An 18,699-nucleotide genomic window follows, 5' to 3' on the forward strand; every position below is an offset into this window, starting at 1 on the left:
CCCTCAGCTTGTTTTGTCTCTTTCTAATAGACAGGTTTTTCCAATTATCTGCCTTAGTTTGTGACGCGACTCCTAGACGTCGTTGTAGTACGATCGCCATTACAACCGTGAAAAAAATGTAAACAAGATATACATCTATTTCCCAGACCGCATATATTAACGTAAACACAAGAATGTGAAGCGTACTTGACCTCGGCAAAATTTCAAAGTAAATAATAAAGTAATTAGATAAGGAATGGACATTAAAATTATAAGTGTATTGCAGGCCAGGTGTCGTGTCCTTAAAATATAACTAATTTTATTTGATACGTTAGAACCGGGACATAATATTTGCGAATACGAATCCCAGGTTACATATCGATTATAATCATTTGGCAATCATAATATTGATTATTATAACCCGTACATAAATAAAAATAAATTGTCTTGCGGGTCGAATGTGATATATCAGAAAAACCAGGTGCAATTTTATCAAACTCATAGAAATTTCTGTAGTCATGCAAAACCTATAATGAGGCAGTCCTAAAATTCAACAATCTTCTAACCCGACGGTCCTTTATTCGACAGCCCGTTTTCTCCGGCGCGCGGTTACTTACATCTCTCGAAAAAATTATACCTATAGACATGTACCGTTTGATGATAAACTTTTTTTCACAGAAACGATATTTTTGCTTTTGGTTCAACTCACGTATACTGCTCAAAATTTAGTGACGTTTTCGTATCACTTTTTTCTCCGCGTGAATTGCGCTATATGCTATCAGTGCGTCGGGCCATTTGTAGACTTAACTTTGCAATTTAATTGGGCCGAAGAAGTTTTGAACTTTCACGGCCCATGTTATCATATAGTTAGTAGGTGTTCGATTCCAATTTCTTTTGTAGAAAAATTGCTTGACATGAAACTACTAGTATGCATAGCCTATAACATCATGCTCCGGCCCGTGCTGAAAATAAATGAATGTCATTAAACCACAAAAGACGCAAACGTGTAAATTAAAAGCAATGCTTAGAATTATGTTTTAAAAGCGTCATTTAGTGTTTTGCCAATTTCCCCCTCCCCACCACCCCAAAACAGAGGTCTCGTATATTTTCATCCTGAATCTGTATTAGACTCCTTTATGAGTCCCCGATATATATAATACATTGAAATACAGAATTACAGTATTACATTAGGGATGTATATTGGACCATCCGACTAAAGTGAATATATACTTTTTATATAGATTAGACCGTTGGTTTTCCCGTTTGAATGGTCTTAAGTAATTTAAACCCGCGGCCCCCTTTCAAAATCCTGGATCCATCTAATGTGTAGATCTTCTATACAAACAGAGACAGATGCACTGTAGTCATCGGATTAATTTTCATAGATAATTTCGTTTGACAACGTGTCAACATTCGTCTGCCAGTGTAATTTTACTTTCATACAAAGTTTTATTAAAAAAAAAGGATTGTGTGCAGTCGGCACAACTTGTATAGTTCACATATTTTATTTATTGATTTTTTTTTGCACATCTGAAATTTTTTACAATTATTTGGACAAATATTAACTGCACAAGAAATGCCTCCACCTTTTTTTATAACTTTCGGCAGTATCCATAGTGAAATAAATAAGAAAATGAAGGAAATACAAATGTAAACAGAAAATCGATAATGTTTTGATCAATACACGTGCGTTATTTTTCACGGTTGTAATGGCGGATCGGTCACGTGAGAGGTTAATGGATGCGCCCATGTTTTCTAGGTCAATTATAGATAAACCCGTCTATAGATAAGAATATTTGAACATCAGTAGACTACTGTCGCCTTAACATATATGCTTATTTATTTCCAAATTATATATGGAACTACGAGATATTTTTGCTATCTGTTAGTAGTCGTGTTACTTCTTTAAAATATGTTGACAATTTATATCAAGTGATTAGGCATCACGCAATAACGTTCAACGTTATTTCTTGTTGAATAGATGCGTTCAACATAGTTATCAACTTTGGATTATTCAGTGCGAGACCGTCATCTTTAGAGCGGAACGGGAACTTAAAGGATAATGCTAGCTTCTTTTCATTCTTTTTATTGAAAAACACGTCCTCACAAACTAAAAAATATGTTGTCAATCACGAAATCAATTGATTTTCATTTCTCTGCTACTTGCAAACGTATTTTGGGGATAAAATCAGGAAAATGGCAAAAATGGTTTCATATTACTAAAAACCAAATATAAGGTACACGTGAAATAATGAGTCATCACAAGATAGTTGGTGTGTTTGAATACAAACAAAAAATCCTCGAACTACAACACATGTTTACATTTAAAGTGTACACTTCTTACCCGTAATTTTGTATTCGTTTACTCATCCTAATGTGAAAGTCATGAACCTTATTTCATTTATTCATATACAAGAAAAAAGAAAAGTGGAGCACATCGTTCATTGACACACACATTTCAGATTTCTGCTAAAAACACTTGACGGCATATTTAGTAGTTTTTTTTAAATAATTTTTTACAAAAAATAATGTGTATGTGTCATCTAAAGTAATTAATCTTCAACCTCTGAAAATTTCTAGTCTGTCCACGAAATATTTTGATAGAAAAATAAAGGCAACAGTAGTATACCGCTGTTCAATAGTCATAATTCGATAAAGCGAAAACTAATCTGGGTAACAAACTAAAACCGAGGGAAACACATCAACTATAAGAGGAAAACAACGGCACAACAGAAACACTGAACTGCAACAAAAGCAAACACCAACATACATAGAAACGGACTGTTTGATAACAACTGCCATATTCCTGACTTGTTACAGAAAAATAATCGTGGGTTGAACCTGTTTTTATGACTAGCCAAACTCCCGCTTATTTTGCAATGTTAAAAATACAGTTAAAATGGCATGTCTTATCTAACTTTCGAAAATTCGCTTAAATTCGAAACGTTCAGCGAAAGGATTAAAATATCAAAACTATATTATGATGCAATGTATATAAATTTGTCGGATTTACCGAGCTAAATTGTAAGGGCATTATACCTACAATTATGTCAATTATATGATTGAAAAATTAGAACTTATAACGGGGTGATAATTTTTAGAAGTAGAAGCCTGACTGTAGATGTACCAATAAATGAAACAATGTTGCATTTGCAAAACGAAGTTGAACAAGATTATACAAGAAACTGCAAATCAAAGTTATGTTATATTAATGGACTGGTAAAAAGGGGAAAAAGGTCTTCATAAACATAAATTTACATTCTCTGTTCCGGTGTTCTTATCCTTGCAGAAAATAAAAAGCACTTCTATAATTAACAGAATAAAAGCAAACGCTTCTTTGTGCAACTGATATCAATAAACTACTAAAGATGTTTAAGAGTATCTATCGTTGACTTACCATTTGCACATTTCTGTATTTTCTTTCAGTTGAGTATGTGGAAGCACAATACGATAATGAAATCGATGGAGATGACATTCTGACATTTGTGAAAGGAGATATTATTACAGTAACTGATAAAAGAAGTGATGGCTTCATGAATGGACGAATTGGTACCCTTGAAGGAAAATTCCCTGCGAATTTAGTAAAGCCGTTTCACAACAATCCAGGTATGATCAACTGTTAAAAGAAAATATTGAAATAGTCATGTCATTAAAGTAATAAATACTAGTAAGTGAATAGATATAAAAAAAAAAAATTGACACAAATTCAGTTATTCAATAAGCTTCTTGACCGCGGTAATTCATAAATCAATATTTGGATACGTTATGAACATGGAATATTATGGGAGCAATTAAACCGTGTTTAACGATTTCAGATTGCTACCCTGCAAATCTGTAACAAGTTATAAAATCAGATCATCTGTCATATGACTGATGGTAAACGTCATTCCGTTCAAACTTTAACAAAGGATATCTAGCAGCCAAACATTTTGAACAAGACACAGTGGTCTTTTTGCTGTTGTAAGCTCTAAATTCCCGAAGCTAACGAGTTGTGAATACATTAAAAACGATTACTTTGAAAAGATAAAGATCTCTTAAAATACCGGATGCAGCATAATGCAGTCTAAATACCGTCATTTTTAAGAGTAATATATGGCAGAATAAGATCCTCATTTTAGCAGGGGAAGTACCTTTGGCTTGTTTTCACTCACTAGGATCAATCTTTTGTTTAATGTCTAATAATGATTATGTGCTTTCTGTAATTAAAGAGTACAATACTTTCTTGTATATTCTTGTTTTGTATATGTTTATTTGAATCTTAATCCAAACCTCGACTTAAGAAAGCAATTATTGATCGTCATGAATAAGTAATTATGTGTTTATAGCATAACTTTTATAGTCGAGGCGATTTAGAGTTTGGCATAATACATAACAAAATTCCGGAACCGCAATATTTTTGTCGTCTGCAATGATATTAAAAATATTTTGAAGAACTAGATTGCTACACCGAAGCGAAATGTCCCCGACGCTGTTTAAGAGGCAAATAATAGTATGTCACAAGGTGTCATTGTGGTACAATAGTAAATCATTTCCAAACTCTAAACTGCAATGACTCCAATGACTCCCGTAAAAATAGTTAAACCAAAGTGACAGTATAATATGGTCCGCTATATATGAATGCTAATATCTTATCAAGTATGAGAGCTTTTTGTCAAATTAAAGATCCAAAACCTCCGTAAAAATTTTCGAATCGCAATGGCTGTACAATGTAGTCAAATACACATGATGGAAACAACACTACCTAGTATGGGAACTTTCTGTCAAAAAGTATAATTGTTACAATACACCAATAATAGTGTAAAAGTCCATATCGGACATATAATGGTAAATTCAAAATGATAGATTCAATATGGTGGTACAATATGGTCAACTATACATGATGGCAAACAGTCGTTCCAAGTACTAAATAACCATGGGTTGTAAAAAATCTAAAATACTAATGAAAATTGATAAAATAGTATGGTAAATTTTAAGATTGTTTCAATGCATTTAGATTGCCGCCTTGGTATCTTTTCTCTCTTTTTAAAACTTTGTAAATACCCGGAAAACAGTAATGTCTATCTTCTTATTATTATATAAGTGTTTGTCAAAAGTACAGACAAATAGTTGTGCAAGAAATTTATATAATTTATAATAGAAATGCACCAGTTCACCCTTGACTATAATGACAAAAGATTGATTCAACAAAAAAGAGGTAAAGCACTCCAAAAAAATGATTGCATAGTTAAACAGAAAAAAAACATCAACCACAAGCACTTTTAATATTCGAAAAATTATGCTCACATGCAAACACAAAAATTACCAAATAAAGTATGGGCCAGACTTGGTACATGCACCAAATATAGTGGGATCGTTACCACAACCACATCCTCCATTCCTCGAATGTAACCTACCGAATTGAACTTATCACCGAGTTTGTACTTGCATGAGCAATACAACGGGTGCCACATGTGAAGCAAGATATGTTTGATACCCTTCCGGAGCACATGAGATCACCCCCGGTTTTAGATGGGTTTGTGTTGCTGTGTCTTTGGTTTTCTATGTTGTGTTTTTTATACTATTGTTAGTCATTTATTTGTTTTTAGCTTTTTGTCATGGCCGTGTCAGTTTCAATGTCCAAGTGGTATCTTTTGCCTCTCTTTTACATAAGAAGAAATCCCATTATTATTTTTCTAGACCATATGTCAGGAGAGAACCCTACTACAGGATGCAGACAAAAATATTGGTTGAATACTGTCGTAAAAAATAACAAAACACAAAAATCCCAAACATTAGATTTCAAAAGTATTATATTTTAAGTGTAATCCGCATTATTTATAAGAGGCCAAAATTTTTTTAAGTAAGAGTAAGTATGCTACAGCTTAAGTTATTGCTGCTCAATAATGTCAGAACTAGAAATAAATCATTATTAATGTTTTAGTTTTGTTTATGGACATAAGATGTTGAAATATTCGAAACAATTAGTTTGTTTTACCCACATGAAAAAGTTACAGTTTATTTATAAAATTTTTATGACGACTTTTTAAAGTCATTTTTCCATAAAGTCTCACCTAAATACACTTTTCGAAAATGAACATTGTCATTGATATGGTCATAATTATAATTTAACTGGTCACATAAAGTTGAGATTTTTGGAAATACTAAGGATTTCCTACCACAGAAATGCTGAGGAGTCTTCAATGCTCTTCAACTTCGTTCTTTATTTTACTATTTTTACTTTTCGATTCGAGCGTCACTGATGAGTCTCTTGTAGACGAAACGCGCGTCTGGTATACAAAAAAAAAGTCTGTTAAAAGGTTATACAATATAATAACTTTTTTTTTTTTTAGAACGGTCTTTGCTTGTTGTCACAGCACCTGAATGTTATTATGATGACATATTAAGAGTACCACCTGGAAAGATAGTTACATTAAAAAATAAATATTCAGAACACTTTTGGGTGGAATTTGAAGGAAAAGAAGGATGGATTCAAGTGGGGTGTGTGGATTTTGTAACAAGGGATGAAGGTATGAATAGTGGATAGATAACACAAAAATTAAAGGTCGAAAAATGAAAATAAACGAAACCTTTGATAAATGAAAATAACACGTTATAAACTGTTGCATGCCAAGCGCTTTTCTAATTGAACCTTCTTTAAGAACACTCAAATCCAAAATGCAGACAATAAACGGAAAACCATGTTAGGGGAACACTACATAAAAATGGCAAGATTTAATTTCAATTATCCGGAAAGAGATACATAATACCGTTCTCATTAAATCATATAAACTATTGCTTTTACTAGGCCTCCTTTTAATTAATGGGGTCCCTGTACTTTAGGATTATGGTTCAGTCTAAGATTGGGGTGAACATTTAAGGCTATTGTTAGAATAAGTTATGGGTTAGGATTTAATTCGTAGGTTTTGTTAAGTATATTATACGCATCTTACGTATACAATTTTAAGCCTGGTATCCATGATGAGTTTATATACAACCACTGGGTTGATGCCACTACTGGTTGAGGTTTCCTCCCCGAGGGTATCACCAATTCAATAGTCAGCACTTCTGTGTTGACATGAATTATCATTGATTTGTTCATAATTATAAATTGAGTGTTTACAAAACTTGGAATATTTCGAAAAACTAAGGATTTTCTAACCAAGGAATAATTTACCTTAGCTGTCTTTGGCAAGACATTTTTTGAATTTTTGGTCATTTATACTCTTCAAATTCGTACTTTATTTGACCTTTTTAAGTTATTGATTCGAGCGTCACTGACGAGTCTTTTGTAGATTAAACGAGCGTCTGGCGCACACCATTTTAAGTTTGGTATCTATGATGAGTTTATCTATATGGGAAGCTACTTAATGATCACAAACTTTTTCGTTGTATTTAGTTGACACTATCCGATGTAAATAGCGTATCTAAAAATTGAAACGTACAAACAGTTATATTTGCATTAAGTAACATCGTGTCCAAATTAACCAATTGAAAAAAGGTTCTATTTTCCGCCAAAACATAATAAAAACCTCTAAGAAATGCAGTAAATTGTGTCCACATGTAATTTTTAAGAAATTAATTTCTCCAAAACTTTTCAAGGTTCCTTATATGTACTGATGTTGGAAATAATATAAGTATAAATATAATAAAATATAAAAGACTAAATTAGAAGATAGGGTATGAATTCTTAGATCAATTGTAAATCGTTTACTAGTTAATCTATTTTAGATGTTGGTTTGAAATTATCTTTTTTAACAAGGAATGAATTAGTCATGTTCAGTCATTCAGTACATTTCACACCTATACACTGCCGCTTTTAATTAGTTGTACGAATACGAGTCTATTAAGATCTTTTCCGAGTACTTATAGTGATCAGTTGTTTAGTGACTTCGCGAAACGAGATGCATTTCGTCCAGAAAACAACTTTTATTACAAGTTCACTGTTTTTCTATTATGAATCAAATCGTATTCCCTGTATGTGAATACTGCAATCTGCTATCAATATGATATTAGATAAAAGATGACAATTTAGACTTGCTCTCATTCTAACTTAATCAAACTTTATTAATGACATTTTTCATTTTTAGACAAAGTAAATGGTAAACAAAATGTTTGCTTCTTTTTTCATGTGTATTGTAAATTATCATTTCCTTGATGGAGTTAGTAATTTCCGCAAGCTTTTTGTGACGTAATCATATCTGATGTGGTAAATATGTGAATGTTTGCAGTGATTTTCTTTTACAGAAGGGATATTCATTTCATAAATTTGTCAATCTCTTTCTTTAACTAAGTGTTTATGCTGGTTTTTTTTTTTTTTACATAAATTATTTCGGACGAGTCGTGTGTTGAAAGTTTTGGTCTGTTGAAATTTCCAATATCTTTAGAAATTCCTGTATGTATTATTCATATAGACATATGGAGTTTTCTTTAGTGAAGCAACCTGCAGGAATAAATAAAAATTTATTAGTTAAATCTGCTTTTGACGATAACATTATTCGTAAAGCCAAAATAAAAAAAGAAGAAGGACTTGTCTTTAAAAATGTTCTTTGTGATTTTATAGGATTATCGGTAAAGGCTATTCCTTAGATATGTTTTTCATTCCTAGCGTTTAGACGATTGGGATACAATTCGCTTTAAATAGCTAGAAACAAGAAAAATCGCCCTGCTGTTTTTCACCTGTTATACCACATATTCCAATTCATATATTAATCCAATCGCTTGCTTACATGCGTTGAGAAACTTTGAAACCTCATCAGTTGGTGTCCGTTTTCAGGTGTAATACCACCATTGATTTTCCCCTATTAGTCTTTGTTAAATTTGCACTTTTCAAAACATTGTGCAGAATATATCTTTGTTTCAAATAAAGAAATACTTGGCATGAGTAAATTTTTATCCTGTCCAGTACTATAGAAAAAATTTCACATAACATTTCATTGCATATAAGAAAATAACCATCACTGGAAGTTAACCAATCAAATTTTCCCCCTTTTTTAACCTGTGTACAAGCTTTAGTAACCATGTAACCTCAAGTTTCCAAAATATTTTATAGAAACCCCAAATAAAAAAATAATGGTGCTTTGAAATACCCAAGATATATGTTTATGACCTAGAAATGTTTTACTGCAATGAAATGTAGGATCAATTACCTACAACTGTCAAATTCAAGGGAATATTTTTTAGACCTATTTTCGTATGCAACCGGATGTGACGTACTATGATTTGGTGGTATTACACCTAAAGAAGACTTTTTTGTTAAATAAACTGAATGTGACTTTTTTCCTTTGTAATACGGATTATTTCAAGCATTCCTGTCAAGTTTTGTCATAATCAGTTCAATAATTTGAGAAAAATCTAGTATAATGTTAGACGACATCTACAGCGATTCGAGCAAAATTTCTTCTAAAAATCCAAACCCAGCCGCATCATGATAGAATATAGTGTGGACCAATAAATGATCAAATATTTATCTCATCTGCCTACAAACAGTTGAATATGATACAAAAGATGACTTTAGGATGATAAATAGTACTAATGGACCTCTTTGTCTTCCTTATAAGGTCTCTTTTGGTCCATTTATACCTCTCATTTCCTCAAAATTTCTACTTTTTAGGCCAATAAATAAAAATTCTGGGGTAACTTTCACTCATTTATGATAGAAATGTTATACTAAATGATTAAGTGAAGTATTCAAGCTGAATGAACTATCCGTATAAAAGTTTGCTGTCTCCAAGGAGGTTTCAATAAGTCCTTACGTAAAACTTAAATTTACGCCGCGTCCCAGAGAGGGACATAAAAAGCTTCTCTTTTGGTGAATAACTTGTTGTTACTGCTTTAAAAATAATTTCATTTACTTAAAACTATATATTTATTTAAGTATTTCCTAGGAAAAAATTTCTAGTATAGCAGAATATAATAAATAAGGAGAAAAAGCTCACCCAAACTCTAAGTATGGCTTGTTCTGTCAACTAATATTCATGGTAAAGTCCTATTTCAAGGAAATTTTCTTATAAAATGTGTTTTGGAGACTCAATCCACTCAGAATATTTCATTATTTGTAATATTTCACTTAAATAGCAAGAAATGTTAACACATGAGAGTACTCACAAGGTCAAAAATGCATGTACAGCTTCCCATATTAGGTGTAATACCACCATTGATTTTCCCCTATTAGTCTTTGTTAAATTTGCACTTTTCAAAACATTGTGCAGAATATATCTTTGTTTCAAATAAAGAAATACTTGGCATGAGTAAAGTTTTATCCTGTCCAGTACTATAGAAAAAATTTCACATAACATTTCATTGCATATAAGAAAATAACCATCACTGGAAGTTAACCAATCAAATTTTCCCCCTTTTTTAACCTGTGTACAAGCTTTAGTAACCATGTAACCTCAAGTTTCCAAAATATTTTATAGAAACCCAAAATAAAAAAATAATGGTGCTTTGAAATACCCAAGATATATGTTTATGACCCAGAAATGTTTTACTGCAATGAAATGTAGGATCAATTACCTACAACTGTCAAATTCAAGGGAATATTTTTTTAGACCTATTTTCGTATGCAACCGGATGTGACGTACTATGATTTGGTGGTATTACACCTTCAGGTCGCACAATTTTATCTCATTTTGAGAATTTTGTGTTAATGCAAGCTGTTTAATAGTCTGTTGAACTCAGGACAAGTATATAAACTTTTTAGTCACCAAACTATTGTTGACAAAACGGTCGTTTAAAACTTGAACTCATTTACTAGTGAAGAATTGGCTGTTTTTTCATCTTTTGAAAAAATAAAACAAACACATTTCTATTCTATATCATTTCTTTTAGATTCACCACCACCACTGCCGCCTCGTGACGATCACAACAGAGTTGAGATGCGGAAAAGCCAAGGTTAAACATAAATTTATATGTGTTACCTAGAATTATTTTTAATCAATTACATCGAATATTGAATACATTGAATAGTTACTACCATCATTAGAAACGAAGAAAAGAAAAAGAATAAGTAAAATATCAATTAAAAGATCGTAATACATTACAATACAAGACGGTCACCAAATATTACTGTGTTAACATGAATATAAAAGCGTTTTACGCTAGCATCAAATCAAATTTGCCTTTTAAAACTTATATTTTATTGCAAAAAAAATATATATGAGAGAATTGGTTAGTTTAAAAACGCATGCAATTTGCAATATCGATCAAAAGCAGTGTTTTTCTTATTATCCGATCAAAAATAAACAGCATGGCATAATATCTGAATCGTAGTGATGAGTTGAATATCAGGTATCGTATCAATCTAATTTTAGACGTTTCTATTCGTAGATGTTGGACCGCCACTTTCACCAGAACCATCAAAAGGTCGACAAGATAATGAAATTGGTATGTTCCTCAATATTGTTTATGTCACATGATCCTTTTAATCTAACTTTCCATAAGTGTCACTGTAAACTTTGTTGCTCACTTTGGGTTCGTTGCATATTTCATAATTGATTTTTAACATATTTCATTCATTGGAATTTCATAAGGATTAAGCAACTTGTAGCCTCAAAAAGCTCTCTCCACATTACATGTACAATATATATATCACAATTTCACAATTTGTTCATATGTTGTGCTGTTACACCACTGTCTCAAGGTTAGGGAAGGGTTGAGCACCCGCTAACATGTTTAATCCCGCCACATTCTATATGTGACTGTCCGAAGTCAGGAACCTGTAATTTAGTGGTTGTCGTTTTTTGCTGAAATCATATTTGTATTTCGTTCATTGTTTTTTTTACATAAATCAGGCCTTTAGTTTTCTCGTTTGAATTGTTTAACATTTGTCATTTCGAGGCCTTTAATGGCTGACTATGCGGTATGAGATTTGCTCATTGTTGAAAGCCGTACGGTGACCTATAGTTGTTAACTTCCTTACTTTCTAATTGAATAACTGTACAAATGACTACTTCTGGTTTAAAGAATGTCACTTCCGGTTAACCTTTTTAAAGGTCATATGCTTCCAATTCAATGCAAAAGGCCTCATAATTTATAATGAACCAGTATGAATTCTTAGCAAAGGTCATAATCTAGAACGTCAAATTTACCTTTTACCTTGACCACAATTCCAAGGTCATAGGTCATGGATCTGAAATTGAAAGACCCCAGGTCATTCGTATTTATGGTTGAGGAGTTATACTGATTTCAAATGTATAAGGAGAGAAAACTATAAAAGAGAGGCGAAAGATACCAAAGGGACATTCAAACTCAAAAGCCTCTTATCATTAACTGTTACGGTTCCTTTGGAATAAAGATAACAAGCAAAGTTCAAAATTTAGAACATGGCCTTGACGTTTGAGCTTTGACCTCAATTTCCTCCTATGGACCAAGGACTTCATATCAAACGACTTAAGGTCTCTATGACTTATGGTGTATGTTAATTCAACATATCACCTATGTTAAATTTGACAAGTTAAATAACTCCCATTAGATGTCATTGGATTACCTCGAGTAAACGTAACCAAAGCATCTTCAAGAGAAGCCAAAAATATTTTGTGGATATATTTCACGGTTTAAAGAAATAAATATAACTAGAAAAAAGTAAAATCACAAAAATACTGAACTCCGAGGAAAATTCAATCGGAAAGTCCCTAATCACATGGCAAAATCAAATGACAAAACACATCAAACGAATGGACAACAACTGTCATATTCCTGACTTGGTACAGGCATTTTCAAATGTAGAAAATGGTAGATTGAACCTGGTTTTATAGCGCTAAACCTCTCACTTGTACGACAGTCTCATCAAATTCCGTTATATTTACAACGATGCGTGAACAAAACAGACATTATAAATAAAATAGTCAAAATATGGGTACAGCAGTCATCACTGTGTTACAATATCAAAACAAACAATTATTTACAGAAAAGCACAAAAGCATCTAACAAATTAAAAACCATATTCATTGCTTCGCGTGTCTGACGTCAGAAAATGTAAACGTCACATAAGAAGAAATTTTGTCATTCAATGTTTATTCAAAACAATTTTATAATTTCACATGGGGAATGTTGGTATACAGGGCTAAAAAATCAAAAGTTATGTTAGAATTAATTTCAGAAATAGACCGAGATTTAAAATTGTCCAGAAGTTCCTAGAATTTTTAAGAATCCACATATGGTTTATACCACTACGCGAGTAAAATAAAATTGTCGTTAGTTGTTCAGAGTATTTTCAATTTTATAATTAAACAATAACATAATGACATATAATAGAACAATAACATAATGACGGGATCTTTTAAAGTAGAGAGTCACGTTATAAGAACCACAGAAACACAAAAAGTCGCATATACAAAACACACCAGCAAAAATGAAAGATAATACAAACACATTGACGGGATGTATAAGTACCTAGCCACGTCAAATGGATATCACAGAAAACAAACCAAACAGTAAAAGTAATATTAATAATAGAACAAAGACAAATGAAAGAAAAATATAACACGTTGTTAAGATGATAAACAACGTCAGTATGCAGAATCTATACTTCAAGACCATCATGTATTATCTGTGAAGTTGATACGGAATATTTATCAACAAGGTCTTGGTACCTTCCGATGAACTTTTTTAGAAAAAGGACGAGACGTTCTTTGACATACCCCTGGTTCATCAACTTTCTGCTCAGACACTGGTGACGTTTTACAAAGTCTGAGTAGGAGCTGCAAGCTCTTGAATATCGAATAAGTTGGGAAATGTATATCCCATATGCAGGTGAAGTTGGTATATTGCTACTAAGGTGGGGGAAATTTATAATTTTAAAATTAAAATCGTCTCGTTTGTCATAGATTCTGGTACTGAGATGACTGTGTATATCAAATTCGAGATATAAGTCTAAAAATGAGGCGGAAGAAGCCGTGTTTGTTGTTTCTTTAATTTCTAGTTCTGGGGGATATATTAATGGAACCCAATCAAAAAAGTTCGGATTGTTAATGGAAAGAAAATCATCAAAGTATCTAAAAGTGAAATTAAATAATCTGGCTTCTTTGGTCTTCTTGTTTTTGACAAGTGTCTGAAGGAACTCCGATTCATATGAAAATAAGAAGAGGTCGGCAAGGAGAGGCGCACAGTTCGTTCCCATAGGAATGCCGACAATTTGTTGAAAAAGTCTACCTCCAAATTCAACAAATATGTTGTCGATAAGAAACTCCAGCATACTGATCACTTGTTCTTCTGTGTAGCATGTTTTACCCTTTTGTTCACTATTAACAAAATATGCCTTATCATATCCCAAAGTAATAAATTTATAGCGTATGCTACCATTTTTATGATGAAAGGCATTGTGGATTATTTCTTTCAGACGATTTTTCAATTTCACATGGGGAATGGTGGTATACAGGGTTGAAAAATCAAAAGTTTTGATAGAACTAATTTCAGAAAAAGACCGAGATTTAAAATTATCTAGAAGTTCTTTAGAATTTTTAAGAATCCACATATGGTTAATACCACTACGCGAGTAAACAGTTTCACAGTATTTCTGAAGACCCTCTTTCACTGCGGACAGAATTTTAGTCAATCTAATGGATAATTCTTTAGTGGAACATGCAGATGAGCCGGCAATGTACCGTTGTTTGTAAGGAATTTTGTGGAGCTTAGGTATCCAATACAAACAAGGTAAGTCCTCCGATTTGGTGTTCAATGTAATGTTCATTGAAGCCATGAAGGACTTATGATTTGCTAAAATCTCATCCTTGTCAAAGATATGTCTTTGTATGTGGGATTACCTGAGCGCTCATTTATTCCTAATTCTTTTACAAGACATTCGTAGTAATACGATTTACATATAAAGACAATATTATTTGAAACTTTGTCCGCAGGAACAACAACATACTTATCATGAAGAGATGATAGACATTTCACGGCCTCTTTGTCTCTGAAAACGGACTTAGGTCGATCATTCACACAGTTTTTCAACTTATGAATGCGACGTTTTATCAGAGACCTGATAGTTTTGACCCATTCTGACAAAGTGTCCAGTTCAACTTCTTCTCGTTTAGCCCATGCTCTGGCGTAGTCCTCAATGGAATCCATAAGTATTTTGAAGTTATGGTTCCAATTGATGTGTTGGGGTTCTCTAAACTTAGGACCATGAGAAATCACCTTTCGGAGATTTTCATGTTGAATTATGTTTAGATCCCCAGTTATAACATGACCGGAGGGGCTGTAATTATAAGGCGAGTGGGAACAGTCACATGTCGGTGGGTTTTTGAGGTATTGTTCTAAGTCAAGGTCCTGCAAGGCTTGTTTATAGTTAAATACTTTAGGTGCAATGGTTTTGGTGTAACTGAAGGATACAATAGGAACAGACTGATTTTGAAAATAAATAGGAATTTTAGATGTTACCTCCTTGTGATGTAGAACGTTGCAGATGTTGATTGCATCAATCCCTCTATTGGTAAAGTGAACAGGAAGGAATTTCCTCTTTTCCTCATGCAAAGGTTCCGATCTTACTGATTTGAAAAGACGGAAAAGAGCTACATCACAAATAATACTGACTAGTCTGTATATTGAAGAAAATGTATCGATGCATCCTTTGTCAAGTGCATAATCTCTCAAACATTTAAGAAAATTAACAGGCAGTGAAAAAAAAATAGTTCTAATGTAATGTAACCCTAGTGGATGATGAAGATGTGAAAGAAGGTCATCAAAGCTCCCAGAGGGCGATCTAGATTTTGAAGACTTTTTTACATTAGGCCGATGGTAATGTTTTTGCCCATTACTACGTTGCTGTCGTAAGGTAGTATTAAATAAACTCATTACATTAACATCACTGCAGGCAGGACTGGATAAATTTCCTACTCCTTTGACATTATCATTGCAACCATATGGCATTGCAGTCCCTAATTCCCTTATCCTGAAATTTTCTCTATCTTTGCGGAAAGGAGTACTTAGTACAGGGCTATTTGTGTGGTGATAAATTTTCTCGATGATGCGTACTTTCATAGATAAAGAAGGATCATGGTCCGGTTGATTAAAATGGTTGTAAAGAACCCTAAATTTTAAAAAGAGGGCGCGGAGAGATAACTCCTTTGCGCAAAAGTGTTAGGTTACACAGAGTCAATGGTGAAAACGTAATCACTGTACGATGTCATGGACCAAAAACCCTTTCGATATGTCAAGTAACTGAAAAACATCTCAGACGGTATAACAAAAATAATAAATTAAAAAAAAAAATTTGTTCAGAGAGCAATTGAAGGTCTTTCCACCTCAAATTTCAAAATAATTGATAAGAAGCTACTTCTGGTTTACTCAAAGTTACCTTTTGTGTCCAATCATAGGTTTCTTCATACTGATTCAAAATCTCAAGGGAGATAGTTTGCTATTTCCTGTTCTGAAAAGGTCATGTCCGATCTCATGTGATAGCTTTATTTACACTGATTCCAAAAATATATGGTTTCTATATACTTTTGCCTGAAATAAGGGAAATAATTTCTAACTTCCGATTGATAAAATGTCACCACCGATCCCATATGATAGCTTTATTTACACTGCTCTAAAAATAAATGGTTTCCATATACTTTTGCCTGAAATATCCGGTTTAGAAAATATCCACTTCCGGTCTCATATGATAAATTCATTTACACTGATTCCAAAACTATATGGTTTCTATGAACTTTCGCCTGTAATTAAGGAGATAATAAGCTACTTCCGGTTACTTTACTGAAGGTCATTGGTGGTCTCAATTGATAGGTTTATGTATGCCTATTAAAAATATAGGATTTCAAGGTACTTTTCCATGAAAAAAAGGTTCAAAAATTGCAACTTACGGTTTACTTAAGGTCACTTCCACTTGACTTTTTTCAAGGCCATATGTCACCCAACATTTTGCAAAAAATCCTATGGCTTTATCATGTACCAAGGTGAAGAAATAATCTATAAACCTTTAATTGCAACATTTCAGGGGCAATAACTCCTATTTGTCGTTGGATTGTTTCAGACCAAATATATCATATCTACATCACAATATAAAGCAAATATTGTGCACTAGTTTAAAAGTATCAGAGGAGATCATAAAACAAGCAAAGGTCAAAATTGTAAATTCAATTTCATTTTGGTCTTGGGTTGTTAATCTTCAGGGGTTGTTCTTGCGACGGTTTGTCGACTTCATTTTGTCAGTTGAATTTGCCGTTTACTGTTAGATTACATTTCGATTTATGATTTGTTATTAACAATAAGGAGCTTCTTACTATTAGCGACTTACACATTCCTCTGTCCAACAGAAATGCTCCTCAAAACATAAAGTCTACATTTAATAAACATACGCGTTAGTTTATATCGATTTAAGTCTTACAGTGCATCAACAAACCAAGAACTTCTTTTTCTTTTATACATAACTGTAAATCATTAAAAGAATATCAATCTAAATTTAACAAAATACAACCAAGGGTAAGATGCCACATACCTAAAGTCTGAGGGGAAATTAAACTAAACTCTTTTCACTCTTTTCACTCTTTTCCCAAAAAACAAATCCGGAGCACAATTTACAACATTTTTAAATTAAAATTCTATATCATTACCATAAATTCACAAAACCTGAAGTGAGTCTCCTTGCATTTCATTAAGATAATAATTCGCATAATCAGTGGTCCGATGAGATTTAATATTTTTAAACAAATTGTATAAAACAAGGAGTTGTATTTAAGTTTAATGAGGCTCTGATTTATAAAAAAATGTATCCCATTCAACAAGGATTCGACTAACCATATTAGTCATGCATGACATAGTAATCATTTAGGTTACGTTTCGAAAATCAAAGGATTGCAGCAAATTAATATTGAGATAAAAAGACGGCAATCCAAAATCATAACTCAATGCTTAGCAAAAGTGCAAACATTTCAAATAAAAGAATGTAAAAATATTGAAAGATAAAACCAATGAACTATCAAACAATTAAAATTAAAGATCATTTCATAGATTTCGGTCAACCACAAATTGATGAGTATATAAAGTGAATCCTATGTATTTTCTGATCGATGTATCCATACAACAATTATTTGTTCATTCTATTTTTAAGCATTTGGTAGCAGGTATTGATCGACTTGCAAATACTGTTAAATCATCCAAAATAATTGAAAAGTACAAAAATGAATTCAATCAAAATTTCTAGGAAGTACTGTATTTTTTTCCATACAAATTTTGAAAAATAGATTTTTAACATTATTGCCACGGTAAAGAGACATAACCATTTGGTAACGACAAAATATATTAATCATCATAATAAATTAAACTAAAATTACTTTTAAGTATACATTTTGAATTGCGGTTTTCTTAATAAAAGGCATTTTTATATGCCGTTCATATTTTTAAAGAGCCATTTAATTGGTGTCGTAATCGGGCAGTAGATGGTTGGATGCTGAAGTGCGTTTTTATCACGCTGAAGAACGATGGTGTCATTGTGACGCTATCTTGTTGATAGCTACGCCGAAGTGCGATGGTGGTAACGACGAAGTGGAATAAAATAAACTATATTTTCAATGCTTTTCATGTCTATGTAGAAGGCAATTTGTTTGCTTTAGTTCGACGATACATTGTGGTACTTTAGAAGCAGTTTTTCGAGTTTTAAGTTAATAAAGTGGCTTATAAACTACGGAAAAAGGAGAATGATTGGTGGAGAGGGGAAAATTAACCTTCTATAGCGGATTTTTTTCGAAATCTACAAATGGTTATATTTTACGTACGATGGAGCATGGCGTTATTCTCTAAATA

General features: G+C 32.5%; 1 protein-coding gene across 4 annotated transcripts in view; it reads left to right on the top strand.

Moving 5' to 3' along the window:
* The window catches only part of LOC127714151 (uncharacterized), a 117,721-nt gene that overhangs the window by 22,400 nt on the left and 76,622 nt on the right, over window positions 1–18,699 (top strand). The window contains exons 6-9 of one of the 4 annotated variants that reach the window (XM_052220166.1): window positions 3,406–3,585; window positions 6,309–6,485; window positions 10,786–10,848; window positions 11,284–11,340. The exons of 2 other annotated variants lie outside the window; for them this stretch is intronic. In XM_052220166.1, coding sequence (XP_052076126.1) covers window positions 3,406–3,585; window positions 6,309–6,485; window positions 10,786–10,848; window positions 11,284–11,340 — 477 coding nt within the window. The remainder of the gene's footprint in view (window positions 1–3,405; window positions 3,586–6,308; window positions 6,486–10,785; window positions 10,849–11,283; window positions 11,341–18,699) is intronic. One more of the 4 variants, XM_052220167.1, reaches the window with a different exon arrangement.

The sequence above is a fragment of the Mytilus californianus genome, unplaced genomic scaffold, assembly GCF_021869535.1.
Source record: "Mytilus californianus isolate M0D057914Y unplaced genomic scaffold, xbMytCali1.0.p SCAF_9, whole genome shotgun sequence".
NCBI lineage: Eukaryota > Metazoa > Mollusca > Bivalvia > Mytilida > Mytilidae > Mytilus > Mytilus californianus.